This window comes from Trachemys scripta, chromosome 12, assembly GCF_013100865.1.
Source record: "Trachemys scripta elegans isolate TJP31775 chromosome 12, CAS_Tse_1.0, whole genome shotgun sequence".
NCBI classification, from domain to species: Eukaryota; Metazoa; Chordata; order Testudines; family Emydidae; genus Trachemys; species Trachemys scripta.
Window position 1 is genome coordinate 32950382 of NC_048309.1, and position 22727 is coordinate 32973108.

Genomic DNA, 22727 nt, shown 5'->3' on the forward strand with positions numbered 1-22727 from the left:
GGAATAATCCAGCAAGGTTGGTGCCACTTGGCGTGTAACTCAAAGCATGGTGGACTGACCCCAGCTGCCTCACGTTTCACGCGCTGCCGGGCCCCTCGCACCAGGTTCAGCAATGCTTGGAGGGGAGAATGGGCAAGCCAGGCATGTGTAACACTGTGCTCGCCTGGCTTCCAGGGCTCCAGCTACATGGGGGCAGGGACTCTTTCCCCGGCAATCGGTGCTGGCGCCAATACCCCTGTGCGGTGCTAGGGAGTAGGGCTGGGGGAAATCAGCAGGGGGCGCTCTCCCCTGCCTGCCAATGCCCCAGTATGCGGCTAGGGGGCACTGTGCTGCAGGAGACAGAGTGAGGGGCTGAGTGGGGGGGGTCATGCTGTGGGGGAAAGCGAGGGGCTCAGCATGGGGCAGTGTGCTGTTGGGGGACAGAGTGAGGGGCTCAGCAAGGAGGGGGGCTGCACTGTGAGGGCACATGATGGGACTTTCCCCACTTGTAATGTCTAGGATCAGGCCCCTATGGGGTCCTGGGCCCCTACCAGGCTTATTTCCCCTCTTATTCTCACCTGAGCCTGTTCTGGGCAACACCAATCCTGGCCCGCTCCTTCATATGGCTGTGCCCCATGGAGCCCCACCTCCCTGTCCCCTTATATCACAGACGGCCAGTCACAGACAGGTGCAGGGCAGATTCCTCTACAGATTTTATTGTTAAGGCTGGGATTGGCTGTCGCTCTGGTACAGCCCCAGCCCCGTGGGTATACAGCTATTACAGCCAGACAGAGTCGAATACATCAGCAGTACAGTCGGACACAAGAGCCTGGTACATTAGCAGTACAGCTGGAGCCCGGCGGAGCCAGAGCGCAGCACACAGTGTTGTTTCAGTTGGAGCCTGGTACGTCGTGGTACAGGCAGAGCCAGAAACTGGTACATGGGTAGCACAGTTAGAGCCTGGTACGCACAGAGCTGTTACAGTCAGACCCAGTTACATTCACAGCTTGTTACCGTTGGAACCCAGTTCAAACAGGACCTGTTACACAGCCAGCACAGGCGGCGGTCGCTACACTCAATCTGTCAAGTCAGAGCCTAGCCTTATAGTGCCCAATACAGGCAGAGCCTTTATAGCTGTAACTCTACACCATCATGAGTCCATTACACCCGGAGCCCTCTACTTACAGTGCCCATTACAAATCCAGTACAGCCAGAGCTGGTTACATACACAGCTGCTACAGTCAGAGTCCATACAGAGTCCATTACTAGGACCAACAGTCAGAGCCTGGTGCAATTGTTGGAACCTACCCCAGGCTAAAGCTGTTACAGCCAGAGGCTGGTACAACCAGGCTCTTTTACAGCCAGAACCCAACAGTCAGAACCTGCTACAGTTGGGGCCTGCAACTGTTGGAACAGTTGGCACAGTCGGAAGCCAGTTGAGTATCACATTCCTGCAGGCCCCCTTCTCGTACCAACCCCCCCCAGCCGAGCAATTCTCTGCCTCAGCCATGCTCCAGCCAGCACGGCTCCTGCACGCACGCCACACGCCGCTAAATATCTACGCAGGTTAGTGCACAGTGCCCCGCCCCCTCGCACCTGCGCCCCCTGGGGGAGACACCCTGAACACCCAATGTCCTTGGGGAATAACCGGGAAGGGAGCCAAACGCAGACACACGGGCCTCCCAACCTCCCAACGAGAACCCAGGCTGGGGGATGGCAAATGGCTTTGCAATGCATCCTGGGAAAGGATAGAGACGTGTGTGTGTGACCCCCAACTCCCCACACACATCAGGACAGATGTGGGCAGGGGGCACTCAGGACAGAGACATGGGGTGGGGGGTGGGGGGTGGGGAGAGAGATTCCCAGAAGAGGGGTGTCCAGGACAGACACGTATATAGAGGCTGGGTGACTCTTGGGATGGCTGGACGGAACAGCTGTCTCTGGACAGACAGATGGACGGAGGGGGGAGGGCTCACAGGAGGGGGATGTTCATGACAGACAGATGGACACCAAGGGGGCAGGAACAGGACTGCCCTGGGACAGACGGACAGAAGTCAGGGCTATGACAGGCAAAGGGGGTGTGGGGAACACACAGCCCCCCCCCAGAACCTCTTCCCTTCCACTTGCAAACCCCGCCCCCCCTCAAAGATCCAGACAGGCTGAGGAGGGGGGAGGAGCCAAGATGATGGGCGAGGGAAGGCGTGGGGCTAAGGAGGGGGAGGAGCCAAAGGGAAAGGGGCGGGGCCCAGGAGGTGTTGATTATTTTGTTTTTAAAGGGTTAACGCTGCTTGTGCTGTTGTTTCTGAGATCGGGGCCTCCCCGGTTTAGTACCGTTAGGGGGTGAGCGTCGCGTGGCCCTTGGGGCCGGAGTGCATTGTGGGATAGCAGGAAGTCCCAGTCAGAGGCGGGAGGCGTCTCCATCCCCTCCCCCTCCTCTGCTCAGCAGGAGACCTCCATGGTGTGGGCTCCGCTCCCCGGGGCCGGCCGCGGCGGCTGCTGGGGGCTCCCCGACTCGCTGTTCTGGGACAGGGTGCGGGAGCGGGACTGGCTCCCGTCCCCTGAGGCTGCGCTGGACAGCGAGGCGGTGCGGGAGCGCGACAGGCGCGTCATGCAGGAGGAGGCCACTGCAGGAAGACAAAGAGGGGACGAGTCAGACTGGCTACGCCCCTCTTTTCTGCCCCGCCCACCCCTCCACTCACCAGCAACAGACCCCGCCCACCCCTACACCCCATCCCAGCAATAGGCCCCCATTTGTACAGGTGTGCCCCACAACAGGCTGTGGCGTGAGGGGTGGGGGCAGGGCATGGCCAGGCCATGCAGGGGGGCAGGGAGCTCCCCACACAAACTGTACAATGCCCCCTACACCTGTACAGGGAGTGGATGGGGGGTGGTGAAGGGGGGGGAGCCAATGTGGGGCATGTGGGGTGCATGGGAGGCAGTGCAGGACACTGGAGTGTGGGGGGCAGGGAGCCAGTGCAGGGTGTTGGGTGGGGCAGCCATGTGTGGGGGTCTGGGGTGCATGGGGGGAACAGCAGAGAAGGTACCTGACCCCATACTCAGTTTCCTGTCCAGGATGTAGGGGACTGAGAAAGAGAGACAGACGCTTCAGGGACTGGCCTGGCAGTGGGGCAGCGACTCGGGGCTGGGGATGGGCCAAGGACCCAATGCACGGGGGGAAGGGCTGGGGGAGGGGCAGGGCTGGGAGATTGGGACACCCCTCCCCCCTCACCCCACGGCGGCTACTCACTGTATCCCATGCCCTGGACGAAATACTTGAATGCCTCGGTCAGCTTCCCAGGCTGAGAGATAGGGACAAGATGGAGATTAGAACCCGTGCCCCTCAGCTGGGCTACCCCCAGACCCTCCCCTATTGCCACCCGCCCCCTATATACCCTGGCTGTGCACCCCACCTCACAACTCTCCCTCCTGGCTACCCCCAACCCTCGCTACATCCCTTACATAGCCAGACTGTGCCCCACAACTGTCCCCCTAGAGATCCTGCCTGTACCCACCAGACCAGCCCCCATTATGTCCTTCCAGTGCCTCCCCCCCCTCAGGACCCTCCCCCCATGCTGTCCTGCACCCCCCAATTACTGCCCCAGAGACACCCTCCCCCTCACGCTGCCCTGCGCCCTCCATCCCCATTGGGAAGGCAGCTCTCACCTGTGTCAGCTGGGGCTGTCCCCCGGAATCTGCCATCTGGAAAACAAACCCAAAACTCAACTACTGGAGTGGCCCATGCCTGGGCTAGCAGGGGGCTGTGGGTCAGGAGCCAGGGGCACTGGGAGAGCTAGGTAGAGGGGAGCCCAGGCCTGGGCTAGCAGGGGCTGCGAGTCGGGATGGGGTGGGGGCAGGGGACGTCACTCACCTTGAGGAAGGAGGTCTGGGTGGGATCCAGTTTGGAATTACACTCCACCTGGTTTGGGGGGGGACGGGACACAGAAAACAGTGTGAGGGGAGCAGAGCACAGAGACACCTGGACCCTGAAACACCCCCACAGCCCGACGACATACCAAGGCCCAGAGCTCGTTGTGCCCCTGGGAGTCAGACGTCAACCATGCTTTGCCTGGTGTGTGTGTAAGGCCTGGAGCCCCCGGCCTGGCCTGTGACTCTGTGTGGGCCTCAGTTTCCCCTGGTGCCGCATGTCTAAGCAGGGGGTGGGAGAGGGTGTTTACTGTTGCAGAGGTCCAGGTATGACCCTGCCTAGCAGCCTGGATTCCAGCCCAGGCCTGGGACCCTTTGTAACCTAGCAACAGCTGCCAGAGGGCCCATCCAAACCTGGAGCCATCCGGTTTTGTAAGCTGTTTGCCAGGACCTAAGACAAAGGGCGGAGGAGGAGCTGTTGGGGGAGGGGATATAGGGGGCTCGGTTGGACGGGGGACAAGGAGCAGCCAGAGCCCATGGGGACAGGGACAGACCCAGCTGGCCTGAGGGCCCTGAGAACATCCCGGGCTGGGTTCAGACGTTCACACTGGCTGAGTCACCGCAGGCCAGGGACCAGACCGGGGTGGACTCCCCGAGGGGCCCATGGCAGAGTCAGGCGGGCTGGAGGCCCGGAGTGCGAGTGCGACCCTTGCAGGGGACTGATGCACCCACGGGGGCTCCTCTCAGGGGCCATAGGGAGCCAGCACAGGGCCTGGGAGCCCCCGAGGGAAACCGACACAACCCTGGTCAGTTTCATGGCGCTGGCCAGTGCCCGGAGCAGGAAATCAGGGAATCCGGCTGGTTTCCACCAGGGCAGCCCAGGGGGCAGGTGACGTCCCCCCTTTAGCAGGGATCAGCCCCAAACCAGCCAGGGACCAGAAACGCGGAGTGTCTGCCTGTTCTAAACAGAGAGAGGAAGTGTGTGTGTCCGTCTGTCTGTCCATCCAGCCCTGCGGGAGGGAATGTATTTTCATGTCCCTGCTGCCCCCAGCTGGATGTGATGAGCCCAGCTCAGAGTGTGTGTCTGTCCGTCCCCAGCAGGAGGGAATGAATCCTGCACTGTCTGTCTGGCCCTTCCCCGACGCCCACTGCTGGCGGGAATGATCCTGGCTCTGGGTGTGTGTCCCATTGTGTGGTGTGCTCGGGTTGTATAGCAGGGTGCGCTTTGGGGCTGCACGCTGTCTATGTTGTGTAGCTGCAGGTCTATGTGCTGTCTACGTTGCGTAGCTGCAGGTGTGTGTGTAGCAGGGTGCGCTGTGGGGCTGTGCGCTATGTTGTGTAACTGCAGGGATGTGCGCTATGTTGTGTAGCTGCGGAGGGTTGTGTAGCTGCAGGGCTGTGCGCTACGTTGTGTAGTTGTGCATTGTGTGGTTCTGTTACTCACCACGGCATCTTCATGGGGGGCCTGGTCTCCCACCACCAGCATCACGGGGCACCTGTGGGGACAGACAGATGGAAAAGGGGTGGTCAGAGTGCCCCTCCCCTCCCCCAGCAGCTGCTCTGGTGGTCCAGGGTGGGGAAGCTGGGCAGAGCAGAGCACAGGGGTGGAGGGGGTTAGGGGTCAGCTGGGTGTGTCCCCCATTCCTGGGGGGTTCTGGGGACAGGCCCCACCCCTAACCAGGGGGGGCTGAGGGATACTTGGGAGGGCAGGAGTATGGGGCTGCTGTGGGGTGTTTGTGGGGTACCCGGGGGGGAGAAGGGGTCCCTGTGTGCTTGTGGGGGGCTGAGAGGTGTTAGGGCATTTATGGGGGGCCATGAGCAGGGGTGTCCTAGGGGGGCTGTGGGGTGTTTGGGGGATACTGGGGGTGCCGGGCTCACTTACTTCAGGGTGACGTCTCCTCCGCGTTCGAAGTTCAGGTCCCGGCGGCTGGGGGGGGGGCGGGAGGAAATGGGGGGCTGAGAACTGCCCTGCACCCCCCACGTCTCCCAACACAGCCCTGAACCCCCCCAACTCCCCCTGGTCTCAGCACAGGGGGGGGGGGAATTGGCAGCAAACTTCCCCGCCCCGGGCCCCCAGGTCACCTCTGTTCCATGAGCTTTTACAGTAACTCCAGCCTCAGTCATGTCAGCCATGATAGAGGCCCCCCCGCCCCCACCCAGCACCCCCTGCCCCCACCCAGTGCCCTCCAGCCCCCCCGCTCCCCCAGCCCCTCCTGCCCTCCCAGCTCCCCCCAGCGCCCTCCAGCCCCCCCCGCCCCCACCCAGCACCCCCTGCCCCCACCCAGCGCCATCCAGCCCCACAGCTGAGCCCCCCCCAACTCCAGCTACCTCCAGCCCCACCCCACAGCCAAGCCCCCCCCATACCCACCCTGCCTCCAGCCCAGCCCCACAGATGAGCCCCCAACACACGTGTTGTAGCTGCTCCAGTAGAGCTGAATGTTGCTGAGATTCGGGGCTCCGACCAGCGCCTCCCTGTACTGCTGGACCAGCTCCGTGCAGCCGGACAGCTCCTCCTGGGGGTGGGGGGGAAGAGGACATTACTCTCCAGTTACAGCCCCCTGCCGGTCCTGCTCCCCCTGCCCTCCCCCCCATAACCCTGCCCCCACAGCTCCATGCAGCCGGACAGCTCCTCCTGGGGGGGTAGGATATTACTGGCCCCCCCCGGCGGTCCTGCTGCTCCCCCCATCCTTCCCCCCCAGAGCCCTGCCCGTCTAACCTCTTCACTGCCCCCCCTCCCAAGGCTACCTCCCTCTGCCCGGGGAAGACCCCTGGGTCTAGCCCTTGGGAGCGCCAGGAGTGGGGCCCATCCGCAGCCCACGGGGGCGACACGCAGATTTCCCCCCCTCACCTGGCTGAAGAGATGGGCCAGGATCATCTCAGGGATGGACGAGGTCAGGCCGCTCAGCTGGGGGAGGAAAGCAGAAGGTGAGAGGGGGCACTGGGGATGGGGGGGGCAGCACCGAGGGGGGTGAGAGAGACGTGAGGTGACAAGGGGGAGAGGGGGGAGAATGCCAGGAGCTGACCCTAGGCCAGAAGAAAGTTCCCTCTGATCTCTCCAGCTGTCCACGGTCTCTGTTTGCTCCCCCAGACCTGTACCCCGCCCCGGCACAACCACCCCCGTACAGGAGAGCCAGGGGAAGGGATCCCCAAACCCCCTACCTTGTGAGCTGCCCAGTCCATCCAGCCCTTGGCATTGGGGTCGATGTTGATCAGAACCAAGCCCTCCACGGTGTCAGGGTGAGAGAGCTGGGGGGAGGGGAAGAGAACTAAGGGTGAAACCAGCCCCCATTGCACCCTGCTAGCCCATCCCTTGCCAGCCCTGTGCTCCCCCCAGCCCTGCCGGTGCCCCTCACTTCTGACCTGCAGCCCTGATAGCCCAGCCCTTCCCCCCCACAGCTCTGCTGGTGCCCCTCACTCCCAAACCGCAGCCCCCTGCTATCCCAGTCCTGTGCTCCCCCCAGTCCTGATAGCCCAGCCCTTCCCCCCCCCAAACTCTGTTGGTGCCCCTCACTCTCAACCCGCAGCTCCCCTGGGCCTGCGTCACTCACACTGTAGCGGGCGAGGATGTAGGCGCCGGCTCCCACCCCAATGCCAATGATGCTGGTGAATCTGTGGGAGGAGGGGGAGGGGGTTAATAAACCATGTGTTTGGGGGGTGAGGGAGACGAGTTGTTCCTAGCTCCCATGGACCATGAAATCTGGGACTTATCTGGTCACTGGCCCCATGAATTCACTCCCCCGCGGTAACAGGGAGCATCAGTTGGTGGATGTCATGGTGACCTGGAACAGGCGACAGATGGACGCAGGCCTTGGCTGCGTGATGTTACCCAGGGACAGCGTTTAGATCAGGCCTGGTGCACGAGGGCAGCGTGGGGCCGGAAACCAACGCCCCAAAGCCGGGAGGTCGGATGCGGCTGAACTGGGGAACGTGGGGCCAGATTCCGTCTCTTTCCTCTCGCTCTGGCCTCAGGCTGGCTCTCCTGCAGCACGGCTGAGAGCCTGGGACCAGCCAGGCCGCTGAATGCAATGCCCCGAACAGCCCAATGCTGCTCTGAGTTTGCCAGGTCTCAGCACGGCCGATCAGGCTGTGGGCTGGGCCTGGGTTTTGCAAGCAGTGAGGCTGCAAATGAGTCTGTGACAAAGTGGGAATTTTCTGTAGTATTTTTATGAGGTCTGTGCGTGCCTCGGTTTCCCCGACACGTTGCATAGTGTGACGAAGCAGGGGATTTTCTTGGTGTTTTGCAGGAGTGGTGCGCATGCCTCAGTTTCCCTGTGTGCTGCGTGTGTAACAAGGTAGGGGGAAGGGGTTTGTTGTTACAGAGGATCAGGTGTGACCTTGCCTAGCAACTGGGACACTGACATCGGCCTGGAGATGGGGGATCCTAGTGACCGAAAGGCCCAGCCTAGCTTGGAAGGCAGCCGGTTCTGGCCAGTGGGAGGACAAAGGGCTGAGGAGAGAAGGGCCTGGTGACCTGACCAGCCAGTTCCAAGCAGGGGGAACAAAGGACGGAAGAGAGAGGGCCCCAGTGACCTGTTTACCTGGGACCGAAGACAAAGGACAGGGGAGGAGCTGTGCGGGAGATGTTATTGGGTGACTGGCTGGAAGGAGGAGGCGGCTGGATGCGGGAGAGACCTAGATGTGCTGTGCTGAGGGTTACTAGGCCCCAGGGCTGGGTTCAGACGCTCAATAAACCTCCTGTTTTACGCTGGCTGAGTCACTGCAGAATAGAGATGGGGGGGGGGCTTTGCTCCCCGGGGGGCCAGAGCGAGGGGACTCCCTGAGGGGCCCATGGCAGAGCCAGGCGTGCTGGAGGCACAGAGGTGCAGTCTCGTGAGGCAGCGGGACCCAGGACGCCTATCCCCAGCGAGAGAGAGCGACCTTCCCCCGCAGGGGCTGTCTCGCAGAAGGGGGGTTTCTCCCAGGGGCCGTACGGAGCTGGGAGCACCAGGCCTGTGAGTCCATGACACCTGGCTACCCAGCGGGGTGAAAAGAAGTCGCGTTTGCTCTCAGGTCAGGCAAAGGCCGCTCTCTCCCATCGGTGTGAATACCCAGCCCCGTGGGCGGCAGAAGCGCTGTGCACACGGACGCTCACGCTGGAATAGTCACGCCCCGGAGCGACACTGCGGACACTGGCTGTAGTGTAGATGTGGCCTCAGAGACACAGGTGGGGGCGTCGCCTGCTGTCTGAGCAGACTGAACAGGACAGGAAAAGTCGCAAAGACAACGGCAAACCCAATCTCCAGGACACGGCCACCCTGGAGGTGATAGGTCCCCTGCCTCTCAGCAAAGACGCTGGCTGGAGACGGAAGGACTGGGGAGGTGGGAGCTGGGAATGGGCAGACACCCAGACGCAGCCGGAACGCGGGTGCCTCCAGCTGGGCCCCGGCCGACCCAAACCGACGGAGCCTGGTTCACACGGTGCGAGGCCGGGCAATCCCAGGGGCTGTTCGCACCTTTGGCTCTTTGTTCCATCTCGATTAACTGAACAGACCAGAGATTGGGGTATGACCAGGCACTGCACAGACACCCCCCCAACCCTGAGACAGGGTCCCCCCCCTGCACCTAGCTCTGGGAGCCAATCCCCCCCCCAGCCAGCCCCACAGTGGCAGGAAGGGGAGGCAGGGGAGGGGTGCATGCTGTGTTTGTCTGTTCCTGCCCCCCACTCACTTCAGGTACTGCAAGATGCAGGGGATCATGTCGGCCAGCTGGTCCAGCGATGGGTACTGGTACCTGCGGGAGGAGGGCACATCAGCCAAGGGGAGGGGGGGGAGCAGAGAGGGGTAGGGTGCGGGGGTGTCTCTTCCCAAAAGTAACGCTGGGAGTGGGGAGAGCAGGGTGGGGAGCAGGGTGTCTCACCCCAAGGGGAACAGCGGGAGTGCGGAGAGGAAGGGATGGGGAGCAGGGGCTCTCACCCCAAGGGGAACAGCGGGAGTGGGGAGAGGAAGGGATGGGGGCAGGGTGTCTCACCCCAAGGGGAACAGCGGGAGTGAGGAGAGCAGGGTGGGGAGCAGGGGGTCTCACCCCAAGGGGAACAGCGGGAGTGGGGAGAGGAAGGGATGGGGGCAGGGGGTCTCACCCCAAGGGGAACAGTGGGGGTGGGGGGCAGGGGGGTCTCACCCCAAGGGGAACAGCGGGGGTAGGGAGAGGAAGGGGTGGGAGGCAGGGGATCTCACCCCAAGGGGAACAGTGGGGCGCCTTCCTCCATGCCAGGGGCATCCACGTGAACCACCACGAAGTTCTTGACGATCTCCTGCATGTCCTCGAAACGGAAGAGCGGCTCGAAGCAGGACTGGTCTGGGGAGGCCGGAATAGTGTCAGAGCAGCAAGGGACGCGATGGGGGCGCTGGCTGTGGGGGGAGCTCCCAGCAGGGGGCACTGGGGGGAGTGGGATGGGAGCTCCCAGCAGGAGGCACTGGGGGGGGGCAGGGCAGGTGGGGAGCTCCCAGCAGGGTTTTGCTGGCTGTTGGGGCAGCAGGGTCAGGGCGCTGGCTGTGGCGGGAGCTCCCTGCAGGGATCCTGTCCCTCCCGCCAGCCCCACTTACGGTTGAGCCCCACATCGTGGTAGGTCAGGATGGCCGGGCGCTTGGGCTTCGGGGTGCCATGGACGGTGAAGGCCACGAGTCCATAGGGCGTCTCCACCGAATGCTTCTGCCAAAGAGAGAGAGATGGGGGCTGTGAGGCGTGGGGGGGGGGCTGCCCCACGGCTGGCACGGGTCCCAGGTGGAAACAGCTGATGCCGTTGCGCAGAGGGGGCTCCCTGCTTTCCAACAACGCAGGCTGGGCAGCCACTGCCCAGGAGACGCCCGAGATATCGGTCCCCAAACAGCCCCTGCCCCAATTCCATGGCCCATACCTTGCCGTGGGCTCCCCACAGAGCTGGGCACCCCCGGGTTCCAATCCTGACTCCCCAGCGGAGGGTGGGGGAAGCAAGGCTGGGGTACCTGGGGGTCCACTGCTAATGTCCTGCTCCCCCACGCCCAGGACACCGCAAGACAGGGTTCAAGCCAGGGAGGGGTCAGTGCAGCTCAGACAACAGGAGCCAGGACTCCTGGGTTCTCTCCCCAGCGCTCTGGGAGGGGAGTGGGATCTAGTGGTCAGATGGCAGGGCGCGGGAATACAGCACTGAGCACCCCTCCCCCCAGCGTGCCCTTTGCCCTCTGACCTTGCCCGGGACGGGCTGCGAGGGCGGCAGCAGCAGGGGCTTCTCCTCTGTGATCTGCACCTCGTGGAGCTCAGTCATGGCTGCGCCTGGGGGGAGAAGGAAGAGCAGGGTGTGTGTGGGGGGGTCAGAGCAGTACATAGAGACACCTGCCAGCACTGCCCTTTCCCCACCTGAAACACACAGACCCCCCCTAGCGCCCCCCCCCCCCCCCCCCCCCCCCCCCAGAGTCACTCCCCTGACACACAGATCCCCTCCAAAATACCCAGCAGATCCCTGTGGCCTGAGGTGCTCAGAGACCTCCCCCCCCCAATCCCAGGAGCCCCCTGCCTAGCCCAGCCCCCTACCCTGCTCTGGGCAGGGCCTCAGGGCTCAGGGGAGAGGGGGCTTTTCCCAGGATCGGGGCTGGGGATCAGGCTGAGGAAGACCCTCCCCCACATTGGTGTCCCAGGAAGTTTGGGCATCAGGCTCCATTGGGGGGCAAATTCGACCTCCCCCTCCCCCCCCCCGCCATCAGGAGGTGCTGGCTGAATGAGCAAGTTGGGACCTGACCCTCCCCTACCCATCCTGCCCCATGCCCCACAGCACCTCTTGCTGGGAAAGTAACCCTGCCTCTGTCGCCTCCCTGCCCCTCCAGCTCGCAGTGCCGGTGGGAGCGGGGATCCAGCCCCCCCAGGCGGGAAGGGATTAGTCCCTGCAGCCCAGTGAGGGGAGAGAGGTGGGGTGCTCTAGGGGGCAGGGCCAGGTACCAGGCCAGGGGGAAGCAAGGTACGATCAACTGGACCTGACCTAAGGGAGGACGTGAACGGGCACTGAGCTGGGGCGCCACACGGCCGAGGGATTTGAACCTGCCACGAGGAGGTGCCCAGCGGGATGGCGTGGGCGGAGCTGGGGCCCAGGCTGCAGCCTCTCTAGATGGCATATGTGGGTGTGAACGCCCCCATCCCCCCAGGCTGCTGGTTCTGGCGAGCACCATTCGCTCTCCAAGGGGGAAGAGCTGCGACGAAGGGGGGATTCTTGCTGGTATTTTGATGACCCCTAGTGTGTGCCTCAGTTTCCCCATATGCAGCGTGGTTGCCCAGTAGGGTAACTAGCTTGCAAGAGTAAAATATTGGGACACATGGGGCGGGGGGGGGAGCCACAGACTCACAGCTTCCACTGTAGTAGGGGAGGGGGGAGCACAGCCCCAGGAAGCTGCAAGTAGGGGGCGCATGGCCCTGGCTCCAGCTCCCACCGCAAGCTGGGGGTGCAGGGCCCTGGCTCCTGCTGCAAAGGGGGGTCTCAGGGGCTGGGGCAGGAGTGTGGGAGGGGGTTCTGGGCAGCGCTTACCTCAGGTGGCTCCCCAGAAGTGGCGATATCTCCCTCTGGGTCCTAGACGGAGGCGCAGCGAGGCAGCTCTGCATGCTGCCTCACCCCCAGGCGCCGCCCCCGCAGCTCCCATTGGCCGCAGTTCCTGGCCAATGGAAGCTGTGGAGCCAGCACTCATGGCGGGGGCAGCGCGCAGAGGGAGATGTCGCCACTTCCGAGGAGCTGTGCGTAGCTGGGTAGGGAGCCTGCCAGCCCTGTGCCAACCGGAGGCCTGGCAGCCCTACAACATCAGGACAAATGGCATCCTGATCGTACATTGGTTGGGACACAGGACAGAAAGTTAAATAGCGGGACAGTCCCGATTTTATTGGAGTCTGGTCACCCTGTTGCCCAGCATGGGGGAAGGGCGGTGTGCGCTTTCAGGAGAGGCTAAAAGGCACCCGCATGGGTGACACCTCCCTGCCTCAGGGAACGAGGAGTCATTAAGGAACTGGCTGGAACCGACCCAGGTGAACAAGGTGCCCAGCAACTTGATGCCAGCTCCAGTGATGCCTAGATTCCTTCTCCCCCAGCTCAGCAGGGGAGCTGAGCAAAGACCCCCAGCTGAAGCAGGAAGGGCTGGGAAGGTGGGAGCTGGGGGTGAGTGGGGGCTGCCAACCCAGGAAGGGACGAAGGGGTCAAACAGACACTCAGATGCATCCATAAAACGGGGTGCCTGGGCCTTGGGCTGACCCGACGCCGCGTCTCCCTGCTGCCCTAAGGGTTTCCTGGGCCGTGTCCCGGTGACTAACCAACCCAATCCCGCGTTGGTCACAGCTCTCCCAGGAGTTGGGCTCTGCTCACGGGGTGCGGCAGAAGGGTTGGTGCCCCAGAACGTCGGGGAGCCCGCATGGCCTCCCCTGAAGGGAGAGTGGAACCCCCCAGGGGGTCCTGCAAGAGGCTGCTCTAAAGCTAGGGGCACAGCACCGATCCTGGGGATCTGGGACACAAGGTTGGGGGCAGGAGGAGGTTATGGGGGTTGGGGATGTTATGAGGGTGGTTGCGTTAATGGGGGTAGGGCTGGCAGCCAGGCAGGGTGTGGGGGCGTTGGAAGGGGAGTTATGGGGCAACAGGGACAGGTGGGGGGGTTATAGACATGGGGGAGTTGGAAGAATCATGGGGAGCCAGGGTGAGTGTCATAGGGAGCAGGGTGTGGGGGAAATGGGGGGTTAGGCAGGAGGGTGGGGGGCCAGGAAGGGGCATTGGAGTAGGGGTGGGTCAGTGACTGTCCAGGCTGTGTCCCTGCCCAGATGCCAGCAGCCAGTGTCCCCTTAGCCCCTCAGTGCCTGGTCCATTCCCTGGACCCCGGCCCCCACAGTGCTGGTAGAACAAGAGTTAACGCCCTCCCCGGGACCCACAGGGTGTGGGGTGTTTCCAGACCCAGGACATTTGGGGCCCTGAGTGGGGAGCGCGGGAAACAGGCAGACCAGCACAGTCTGTCTATGGGCTACCCTATGGGCTGCCCCATGGGCTGGGAGGGCCCCATCCCATAATCCCCTGAGCCTAGCTCTCCTGGCCATGGGGCAGGTCTCCCTCCACGCTCCTGAGGGGCTTGGGGTAGCTGGGTTGGGCTGGCTCTGGGATCAGCTTCAGGGGGAGGGGAGGAGACCAGCAGCTGGCTGGGGGGAGCCAGACCCAGCGTCCCTTGTCGACAGATCTCTTCACGGGGAGGGACAGAGGTGGACAGACGGATGGACAGTTGAGGAAGGATGGCTGGCTCTGAATGGCTGGGAGCTGGTCTGCTGGCTGGACAGACAGATAGGTGGGGAGCTCTACCCACTACACCCCACTCCCCTCCCAGAGCTAGGGATAGAACCCAGGAGTTCTGGCTCCCAGCCCTTGTTCTCAGAGGAGGCCAGGCGGCCCTATGGGTGTGTGTGTGTGTCTGGCAGGCAGTGACCAATGATTCTCTTCCCAGACTCACGGGAGAGGGGCACAGGGATAGGCTCAGTGCCTCAGCCTTGTCAGGACCCCCGAGGAAACAGCCCTGCCCTAGGGACGCTGGGATGGGGCCCTAGGGACGCTGGGATGGGCCCCCAGGTCCCCCCTCCCATAGGACCCCCACAGAGCCGGGGAGAGAACCCAAGAGTCCTGGCTCCTCCCAGCCCCCACTGCTCTAACCCACCAGCCCCTCCTCCCAGAACGAGGGAGAGAACCCAGGCGTCCGGCCCCTTCGCCATGGTGGGTTTTTCCGCTTGACATTTCGCGTGTCGCTGCTCAGAGGAAGCGACGGGAAGAGCCGGGGAGATGGACACACGGAGCTGCGCCCCACTCCTTAGTGATTACCCCCCTCGCCCCCCCCACATGTCCCCCCCTCGCCAAGTCCTACCAACCCCCGACCCCCTTCTCAGCCCCTCCCACCGCCCCGATCCCCCTCATCTTAGCCATGGCCCCACATCACCCCACTGCTCCCCCGGGACCCCTCCCCCTGCCTGAGAGCCCCCCACCCAGACTGGCCCCCGCCCGAACATCAGCCCCCCTCCAGCCCTATCTGACCCCTCCCGGATCCCCCCCACAAAACCCCTCATCAGACCCTTTCCAGCCCTTCACCCCTCCCGTACCTGCTCAGTCCCTGTGTCCGGCTCTGCCTGCGCCTCCCTCCGTCCGTCCCTCCACCTTCACTTGCCTTTGACTGACTCTGGATACAAACAACCCCCCCCGCACACGCCACTGGCCCCTCCCCCCCAGCTCCGGGCTGCCAATCCCAGGGCCGGGGCGGGGGGGCGGCGAAGGGGACTTCCCTGCTACAGCACTGGCATGGGAGGAGGGGACGAGGAGTGGGAGTGGGGAGGGGTCAGAGTGGGGGTGGAGACAGGGAGAGGGCAGAGAGTGGGGGAGGGGCAGTATGGGTGGAGGGGGAGAGTGGGGGGATAGGATGGATTATGGGGAGGGGGCAGGACGGGGGCAGAGTGGGAGGACGCAGAGGGGGCAGTATGGGGGAGGGCATGGGCGGGGACAGCGGGCAGAGTGAGGGGAGGAGGAGGGGGCAGAGTGAGGGGATGGGGACCCATCCTAGGGAGTCCCACCCCACGCTGGCTGGATTGGGGCTGGGCCCTCTGCTGGGGAAGGACCCCACGGCAGGCGCTGTCCCCCCCCCCCCGACCCAATGCCTTATTCCTGGGCCCCGTCCATCCGGTTGGACCGGTCTGGGTCTAGCCCCACCCCGCCCTGCACCAGCCAGCACAGCCGGCTCCTCCCGGATCCTCAGCCACGGGCCAGGGCATAGGCCCCCTCACCAGCTCTGTGTGCCCCCAACCATCACAAAACAGGCTGTAGCTCCCAGCCCCACCCCCTGGAAAAAAACCTAGTGGATAGAACCCAGGCGTCCTGGCTCCCTGCCCCCCCTGCCAAATTCAGGGGTAGAATCCAGGCATCCTGGCTGCCTGCACTAGCTGCTCTGCTGGAACGGATGGGCCCATGGGTCAGATCGGGGGGGAGGGGAACCAGGCTGGGGGGCATGCGAGGGGAGGGGACTGGCCCCTGGAGTGTGCAGCGGGGCTGCCATGGGTGCGGCTGGCTCCCATCACCCACTCAGTCCTGGACCAGGGTCCCTGTGGGACCAGTGTGTGGGACACTGCCTGAGGGACCCACCATGGGTGGCAGCCAGCCAGATGTGCTCTTCACCCCCACCCATCTGTCCATCCATCCCCTCCCCCCGTCCACCCCCCATCTGTCTGTCCATCCCATCCATCCATTTCCCCCATCCATCTAACCGTCCACCCTTCCCCTCCATCCATTCATCCATCCATCTGTCCACCCTTCCCCCGCATCATCCATCCGGTTAGTTTAACTTATGTGCCAGGGAAGATAATGGAGCAAGTAATTAAGGAAATCATCTGCAAACACTTGGAAGGTGGTAAGGTGATAGGGAACAGCCAGCATGGATTTGTGAAGAACAAATCATGTCAAACCAATCTGATAGCTTTCTTTGATAGGATAACGAGCCTTGTGGATAAGGGTGAAGCTGTGGATGTGGTATACCTGGACTTTAGTAAGGCATTTGATATAGTCTCACATGATATTCTTATCGATAAACTAGGCAAATACAATTTAGATGGGGCTACTATAAGGTGGGTGCATAGCTGGCTGGATAACCGTACTCAGAGAGTTGTTATTAATGGTTCCCAATCCTGCTGGAAAGGCGTAACGAGTGGGGTACCGCAGGGGTCTGTTTTGGGACCGGCTCTGTTCAATATCTTCATCAACGACTTAGATATTGGCATAGAAAGTATGCTTATTAAGTTTGCAGATGATATCAAACTGGGAGGGATTGCAACTGCTTTGGAGGACAGGTCATAATTCAAAATGATCTGGACAAATTGGAGAAATGGTCTGAGTTAAACAGGATGAAGTTTAACAAAGACAAATGCAAAGTGCTCCACTTAGGAAGAAAAAATCAGTTTCACACATACAGAATGGGAAGAGACTGTCTAGGAAGGAGTACGGCAGAAGGGGATCTAGGGGTTATAGTGGACCACAAGCTAAATATGAGTCAACAGTGAGATGCTGTTGCGAAAAAAACAAACATGATTCTGGGATGTATTAACAGGTGTGTTGTGAGCAAGACACGAGAAGTCATTCTTCCGCTCTACTCTGCTCTGGTTAGGCCTCAGCTGGAGTATTGTGTCCAGTTCTGGGCACCGCATTTCAAAAAAGATGTGGAGAAATTGGAAAGGGTCCAGAAAAGAGCAACAAGAATGATTAAAGGTCTTGAGAACATGACCTATGAAGGAAGGCTGAAAGAATTTGGTTTGTTTAGTTTGGAAAAGAGAAGACTGAGAGGGGACATGATAGCAGTTTTCAGGTATTTAAAAGGGTGTCATAAGGAGGAGGGAGAAAACTTGTTCACCTTAGCCTCTAAGGATAGAACAAGAGGCAATGGGTTTAAACTGCAGCAAGGGAGGTCTAGGTTGGACATTAGGAAAAAGTTCCTAACTGTCAGGGTGGTTAAACACTGGAATAAATTGCCTAGGGAGGTTGTGGAATCTCCATCTCTGGAGATATTTAAGAGTAGGTTAGATAAATGTCTATCAGGGATGGTCTAGACAGTATTTGGTACTGCCATGCGGGCAGGGGACTGGACTCGATGACCTCTCGAGGTCCCTTCCAGTCCTAGAATCTATGAATCTATGAATCCATCTGTCCATCTCCCCCATCCATCCGTCTGTCCACTCCCACCCATCTGTTCGTCCATCTCCTCCCCCATCCATCCATCCGTACATCTCTCCCATCTATCTCCCCCAACCATCTGTCTGTCCATCTCCTCCCCCATCCACCCCCATCCATCTATCCACCCTTCCCCCACATCCATCTGTCCACCCCCATCCATCCATCCATCATCCACCCTTCCCCCACATCCATCCGTCTACCCCACCACCCATCTCTCCGTCCATCCCTTCCCCCCATTCATTCATCTTCCCCATCCATCCATCCTTCTTCTCCATCCATTCGTCCACCCTTCCCCGGTATCCATCCATCCATCCACCCTTCCCCCGCATTCATTCATCCATCCATCCATCCACTCTTCCCCCGAATCATCCATCCATCCATCTCCCCGATCCATCCATCCGTCCATATCTCTGTCTGTCTACCCCTTCACTCCCAAACATTCATCCTTCTTCTCCAATCATCCACCCCGTCTCTCCCATCCATCCATCTTCTTCCCCGCATCTATCCATCCATCTGTCCATCCATCTGTCAGTCCATCCATCCATCCATCCATCCATCCATCCATCCACTCACCCCCTTCTCCCGCCCCCCACCCTCCAACCTCATCCCCCCACAGCCTCCACCCAGCCAGCTGTCCCCAGGGCCACCCCCCACCCACGTGGCGAGCTCTCCACCCCCACACCGCACCCACATTCCTGCACCCACCCGGCCACCCTCCATTTATCCTCCTGTCTCAGCTCAGGGCGACTGCGTCTATTCCCCTGTCAGGGGCCATTCAGCACCCCCCCCCCCCCGGCTCCTGGGATCCCGCTCTGGGCAGAGCCCCACATCTCTCTTCCTCCAGTGGGGCTTTTCCTGGCTGCGCTACCCCTCCCGGCGAGCCAGGCGGGCTTAGTAGGCCGAGGCCGCACAAGAATTTTGCTTAGAGGCTGGGGCCCAGCGTCACCCATGGGCCAGTGTCCGTCATCACAGGGCAGTTTTTGAGCCGGCGCCAGGCGCAGTTATTGCGACAAGGCGACAGGACATCCCAGTTCCTACATGCGAAACACTCCCCAGTGGGTGTTTGGGGCCTCCGGAGGCCAGTCCCCATCCAACCCCCCCAGGAAGGCTGGGCCCCCCCGGACAGACGGGCCCGTCTGTTAGCTGGAGCAAAGGAGCCCTGAGCTGTTTGGCTGCTCGGCTCTGGCCAGCCCAGTTTGACCCAGTATTTGAGAACCCCTTGGGGCACCCAAAGCTAGCGTGGGGAATTGCCGGATCTTTCGCCCCAACTTGCCACAGGAACCTCCCCCCACTGGCCCGCACGGCTCAGGGTCCTGGGCCCCACACTGCTGAGGGCGAGTCCCCGGCCACCTCCAGGCTCGTTGCAGGAGGGTCAGGGGGGAGGGGATTTCCCAGCTGAACCACGGCTGGATTGAACCTTCCACACAGAAATGGCTGCAGGGGTCCCGGGGTGTGTGTGGGAAGGGGGGTGCAGTGGGGGTTGTTGGGGGGTGGGAAGGGAAACAGCACTGGGGGGGGATTGAACTGGGGGGGTCCAGCTCTGGTCACATCCTAGCCCCCCAAGTGCCTGGGGAGGGCAAGGCCAGAGGCCAATGCGGGGACAGTGGGGAGGTACGGGGTGGCTGCCCCACCAGGAGAGAAAAGTGTTACCCCCCATCCCAGCACTGAGAGCCTCTTTCTGACCCAGCCCCTCAGCACCCGCCCCCCCAACCTCCCTCTGACACCTTCAACCCCCTCCTGTCCCTTCCCCTCCCCCTTCCGCTTAGCTCCCGCCCTCGGTGCTCCCTTCCCCCGCCCCAGACTCTCGGCCTGAACATCGTGTTCCCTTTGTGAACACAGAGTCATGGGCCCGGAGCCACTTTAAAAACATCAGCCCCCCCCCATCCCGAATCGCAGCTCAGCCTGGGTGGGGCGCCTAGATTATTAACCCCTTGCCCTGTGGAGAGAGAGACCTCAGCCACAGTTTGAGTAGGACCTACAAAAACACAAACTCTGCCCTAGTGGCCACTGTGCAATCTAGGTCTTAGCATTCCTGTCCTGATGTGGGGCAGGGGGAAGCCCAGGGCTGGGCTATCAGGGTCTGAGGGGCAGGAGTGAGGGGCACCAGTGTGAGAGGGCTGCGAGTTGGGAGTGAGGGGCACCCGCAGAGCTGGTGGGGGGGAGCCCAGGGCTAGGCTAGCAAGGTCTGAGGGGCACCGTCGTCGGAGGGCTGGGGGTCGGGAGTGAGGGGCACTGGCGGAGCCCTGTGCGAGAGGCGGCGGGGAGGAGGCAGGAGGCGCCTGGATTCCTTGGCCAGGGCTCCGAGGAGCTGGCAGGGGAAGCTGCAAAACAAGCCGAGGGAGGTCGGATTGAAGACAAGAACCGGCTCTAAAAATAGGGCACTTGGCTGAGCATGTGAGCCAGGCCACAGCGATTTAAAGGGGCCAGAGCTAGGAGGAGAGGGGGCTGTGGGAGACCTCCCCTAGGGGGTGGGGCAAGGGGGCACAATTAACCCTTTGGGGTCCAGAACTTCCTTCCCCTCCTGTATCCTAGCTGCCCCCCAAAAGAGTGGAGTCCAGTGGTTAGAACAGCAGGGCCAGGAGCCAGGACTCCTGGGTTCTCTGCCCCACCCTGGGAGGGCAGTGGGGTCCGGTGGGTCAGTGTGGGGGCAGGAGCCAGGACTCCTGGGTTCGCTGCCCAGCCCTGGGAGGGCAGTGAGCTGTAATGGGTTAGTGTGGGGCAGGGGCTGGGAGCCAGGATGCCTGGGTTCTATCCCCAGTTCACTGTCTCGGCCCCTCCCTGAACAGGCTGGGATTCGAGTCAACACCTGTGGCTGCTTCGCTGCTGATTTATTCTATTTAATTAAATGAATTATGAGCTGGCCCTAAAGACGCCAGCCCAGGGGAAACCGGCTGCTGTTGCACGGCCAGTGGAACAGCGCCCCTAGCAGGAGTGGGGCTGGAATGAACACTGACCCCTGCTGGGGAAATGAAATATTCTCATGCAGGCTACGTGAGTGTGTGGGTCGGGGGGAGCCCAGGGCTGGGCTAGCAGGGGGCTGTGGGTCGGGAGTGAGGGGCATCGGCAGGGCTGGGTAGGGGTGGGGCAGGGCTTGGCTAGCAGGGGGTGTGGATCGGGAGTGAGGGGCACTGGCGGAGCTTGGGGGGAAGCCCAGGGCTGGATTAGCAGAGGGCTGCAGGTCGGGAGTGAGGGATACCGGCAGGGCTGGGTAGGGGCGGGGCAGGGCTGGGCTAGCAGAGGGCTGTGGGTTAGGAGTGAGGAGCACTGGCGGAGCTCGGGGGGAGGGTGGGGAAGCCCAGGGCTGGGCTAGCAGGGGGCTGTGTGTCGGGAGTTAGGGGCACTAGTGGGGAGCAGGGAAGCTCAGGGCCATCTAGGCGCGTCTGACACCCTGCTGAGTGGGTGAGCTTTGTCATCCCACCTGGGGGACGCCGAGGTCCAGCCCTTGGCCCGCAGCCCCGGGCAGCGTCTCGCTCCCTGCGCGGGGCTGCTCGAGGGATGGGAACAATGTGAATGGGGCTGGCAGTGCCAAGGCGGGGGGGGGCATCAATGCTCCTTTATGTGGCTTGCTGCGTGCCTGGGCTGCCAATGTGCGGGGGGGGAGGGGCAGGGCCCTCTGTCCCATGGGCCCCTCCCTGCCCCAACGCCCCCACAGCACTCAGGTTGGGGGCACAGTGGCTGGATTCACCTATTGAGGAGGGGTGAGGCCGAGCGAGGCTGGCGGAGGGGGCCTGGACGCCCCGAGCCAGCTGGGCCCCGCCTTGGGACTGGATGGGAGCCGGCGCCCCCTAGAGGGGACAGGCCCTGTGCCGTATCCTCCCCGCAGCTGCCAGGCCCCGCCCTGGGGCTGGATCAGAGCCTAGTTCTGGCACAGGACCGACCTGAAAATTGATTCAATGGGGCCAGCTGGCGGCCAGAGCCTGGCAGAGAAATTCCTCCCCATTTAGCATCAGAAAACTGAAACCCAGGGCAGGGTCAGTGAGGCCGGGCGCGGAGATGCGGCTGCCTGGAGTGGGGGAGAGCGGGGTTGCAGGTTATACAGGGACCCCTCACCCAGTGCTGAGATGAGGCCACCTCTGGAGTGGGGCATGAGGGCTGGTTACATAGGAACCTCTTGCCCAGCTCTGAGATGTGGCTGCCTTGGGGTGGGGCTGGTTATACAGGGTCTCTTTGCATGGCACCGAGACACGGCTGCCTCAGTGGGGCTATATAGGGACCCCTCGGTCATTTGGAAAAACAAACTGTGGTGGTGTTGCTCCTGAGGATGCCCCCCAGTGCAGAAAGACGGTGGCGGCTGGGAGTGGCGTGGGGGATACGGGGCCATGGGGTCAGTACTGAGCCGGGTGACGTTATGATTAACTCAGATGCTCTGTTCCGGGTCATTATCAGAGGTAGGCTGTATGGGTGGAGACACAGGGGACCAGTTGGGATTTAGAAGGATACGTGGACATTAGGTATCTAAGTAAAGCAGGGCTGAAACACAGTGTCCACAGTTGTCAAGGCTGAATTCCAACTCTGTCACTCTGAGTGCAGAAGTGAGGCCTGCAAGGATTTTAAAAATTAATACTTGCCACTTCAGGCTTGTATTAAACTCCCAAGGTTACAGCTTCTCTCTGACCTTGGACTGGTAAACGCTGCCACCACCCAAATGCAAAACAACAACAACAACAACAACAACAAAAAACCCTTTGAGCACAGGAAGGAGCACTTGGGAACTCCTCCCTGGGGGGTACCCTCAAGTCCTTTCACACACACACCCCTCTGGGGAAGAGCTGAGAAGGAAACAAAGGAAATTATCTGTGGCTACCAGCTAATCAAACAACATATGCACAAACCTCTTAGGACACCAAAAATCCAATCCTGTTCTTAAAAAAGGTAAATTTAATTAAAAACAAAAAGAAAGAAAATATATCTGGAACTTAGGCTTTTGCTAGCTTTTAAAAGAGCAATTCCAAAAACCAAGCACCCAAAATAGCTTTCTTGGGGGTTCAGCTTAAAGGTTACAAGCAAAACAAAAGCACCTGGGGTTAGCACAGAGGAGTCCACAAGTCAATAAGAAATAAAAGAAATAACCCTAATCGCGGCTAGCTGAACATTCTGATCTACTTACACATTTGGAGTTGAGAGAAGTAGCTCTAGGCGGGATCTGATGATTTATGATCATACCTGGCTTAAGCTGCTTATAGCATGGCTGCTCTGACCCTCCAGCCCA

General features: G+C 61.5%; 1 protein-coding gene across 4 annotated transcripts; it reads right to left on the reverse strand.

Moving 5' to 3' along the window:
- Positions 1-668: 668 nt before the first annotated feature.
- Positions 669-15028, reverse strand: NDRG2 (NDRG family member 2). 4 transcript variants are annotated; one of them, XM_034787265.1, is made up of 16 exons: positions 14911-15028; positions 11006-11091; positions 10386-10491; positions 10017-10137; positions 9511-9573; positions 7392-7452; positions 7003-7089; positions 6692-6748; positions 6253-6356; positions 5726-5770; positions 5288-5339; positions 3848-3895; positions 3643-3678; positions 3227-3278; positions 3036-3062; positions 669-2603 (listed from the first exon to the last, which is right to left on the reverse strand). In XM_034787265.1, exons 2-16 carry the CDS (start codon positions 11081-11083, stop codon positions 2419-2421), a joined length of 1122 nt encoding a protein of 373 aa, XP_034643156.1. In that variant the 5' UTR covers positions 11084-11091; positions 14911-15028; the 3' UTR covers positions 669-2418. The 4 variants fall into 4 exon arrangements, with proteins under 4 accessions (XP_034643156.1, XP_034643154.1, XP_034643155.1 ...); XM_034787263.1 differs by having other exon boundaries at positions 3029-3062; XM_034787264.1 differs by having other exon boundaries at positions 3024-3062.
- Between the last annotated feature and the right edge of the window lie 7699 nt (positions 15029-22727).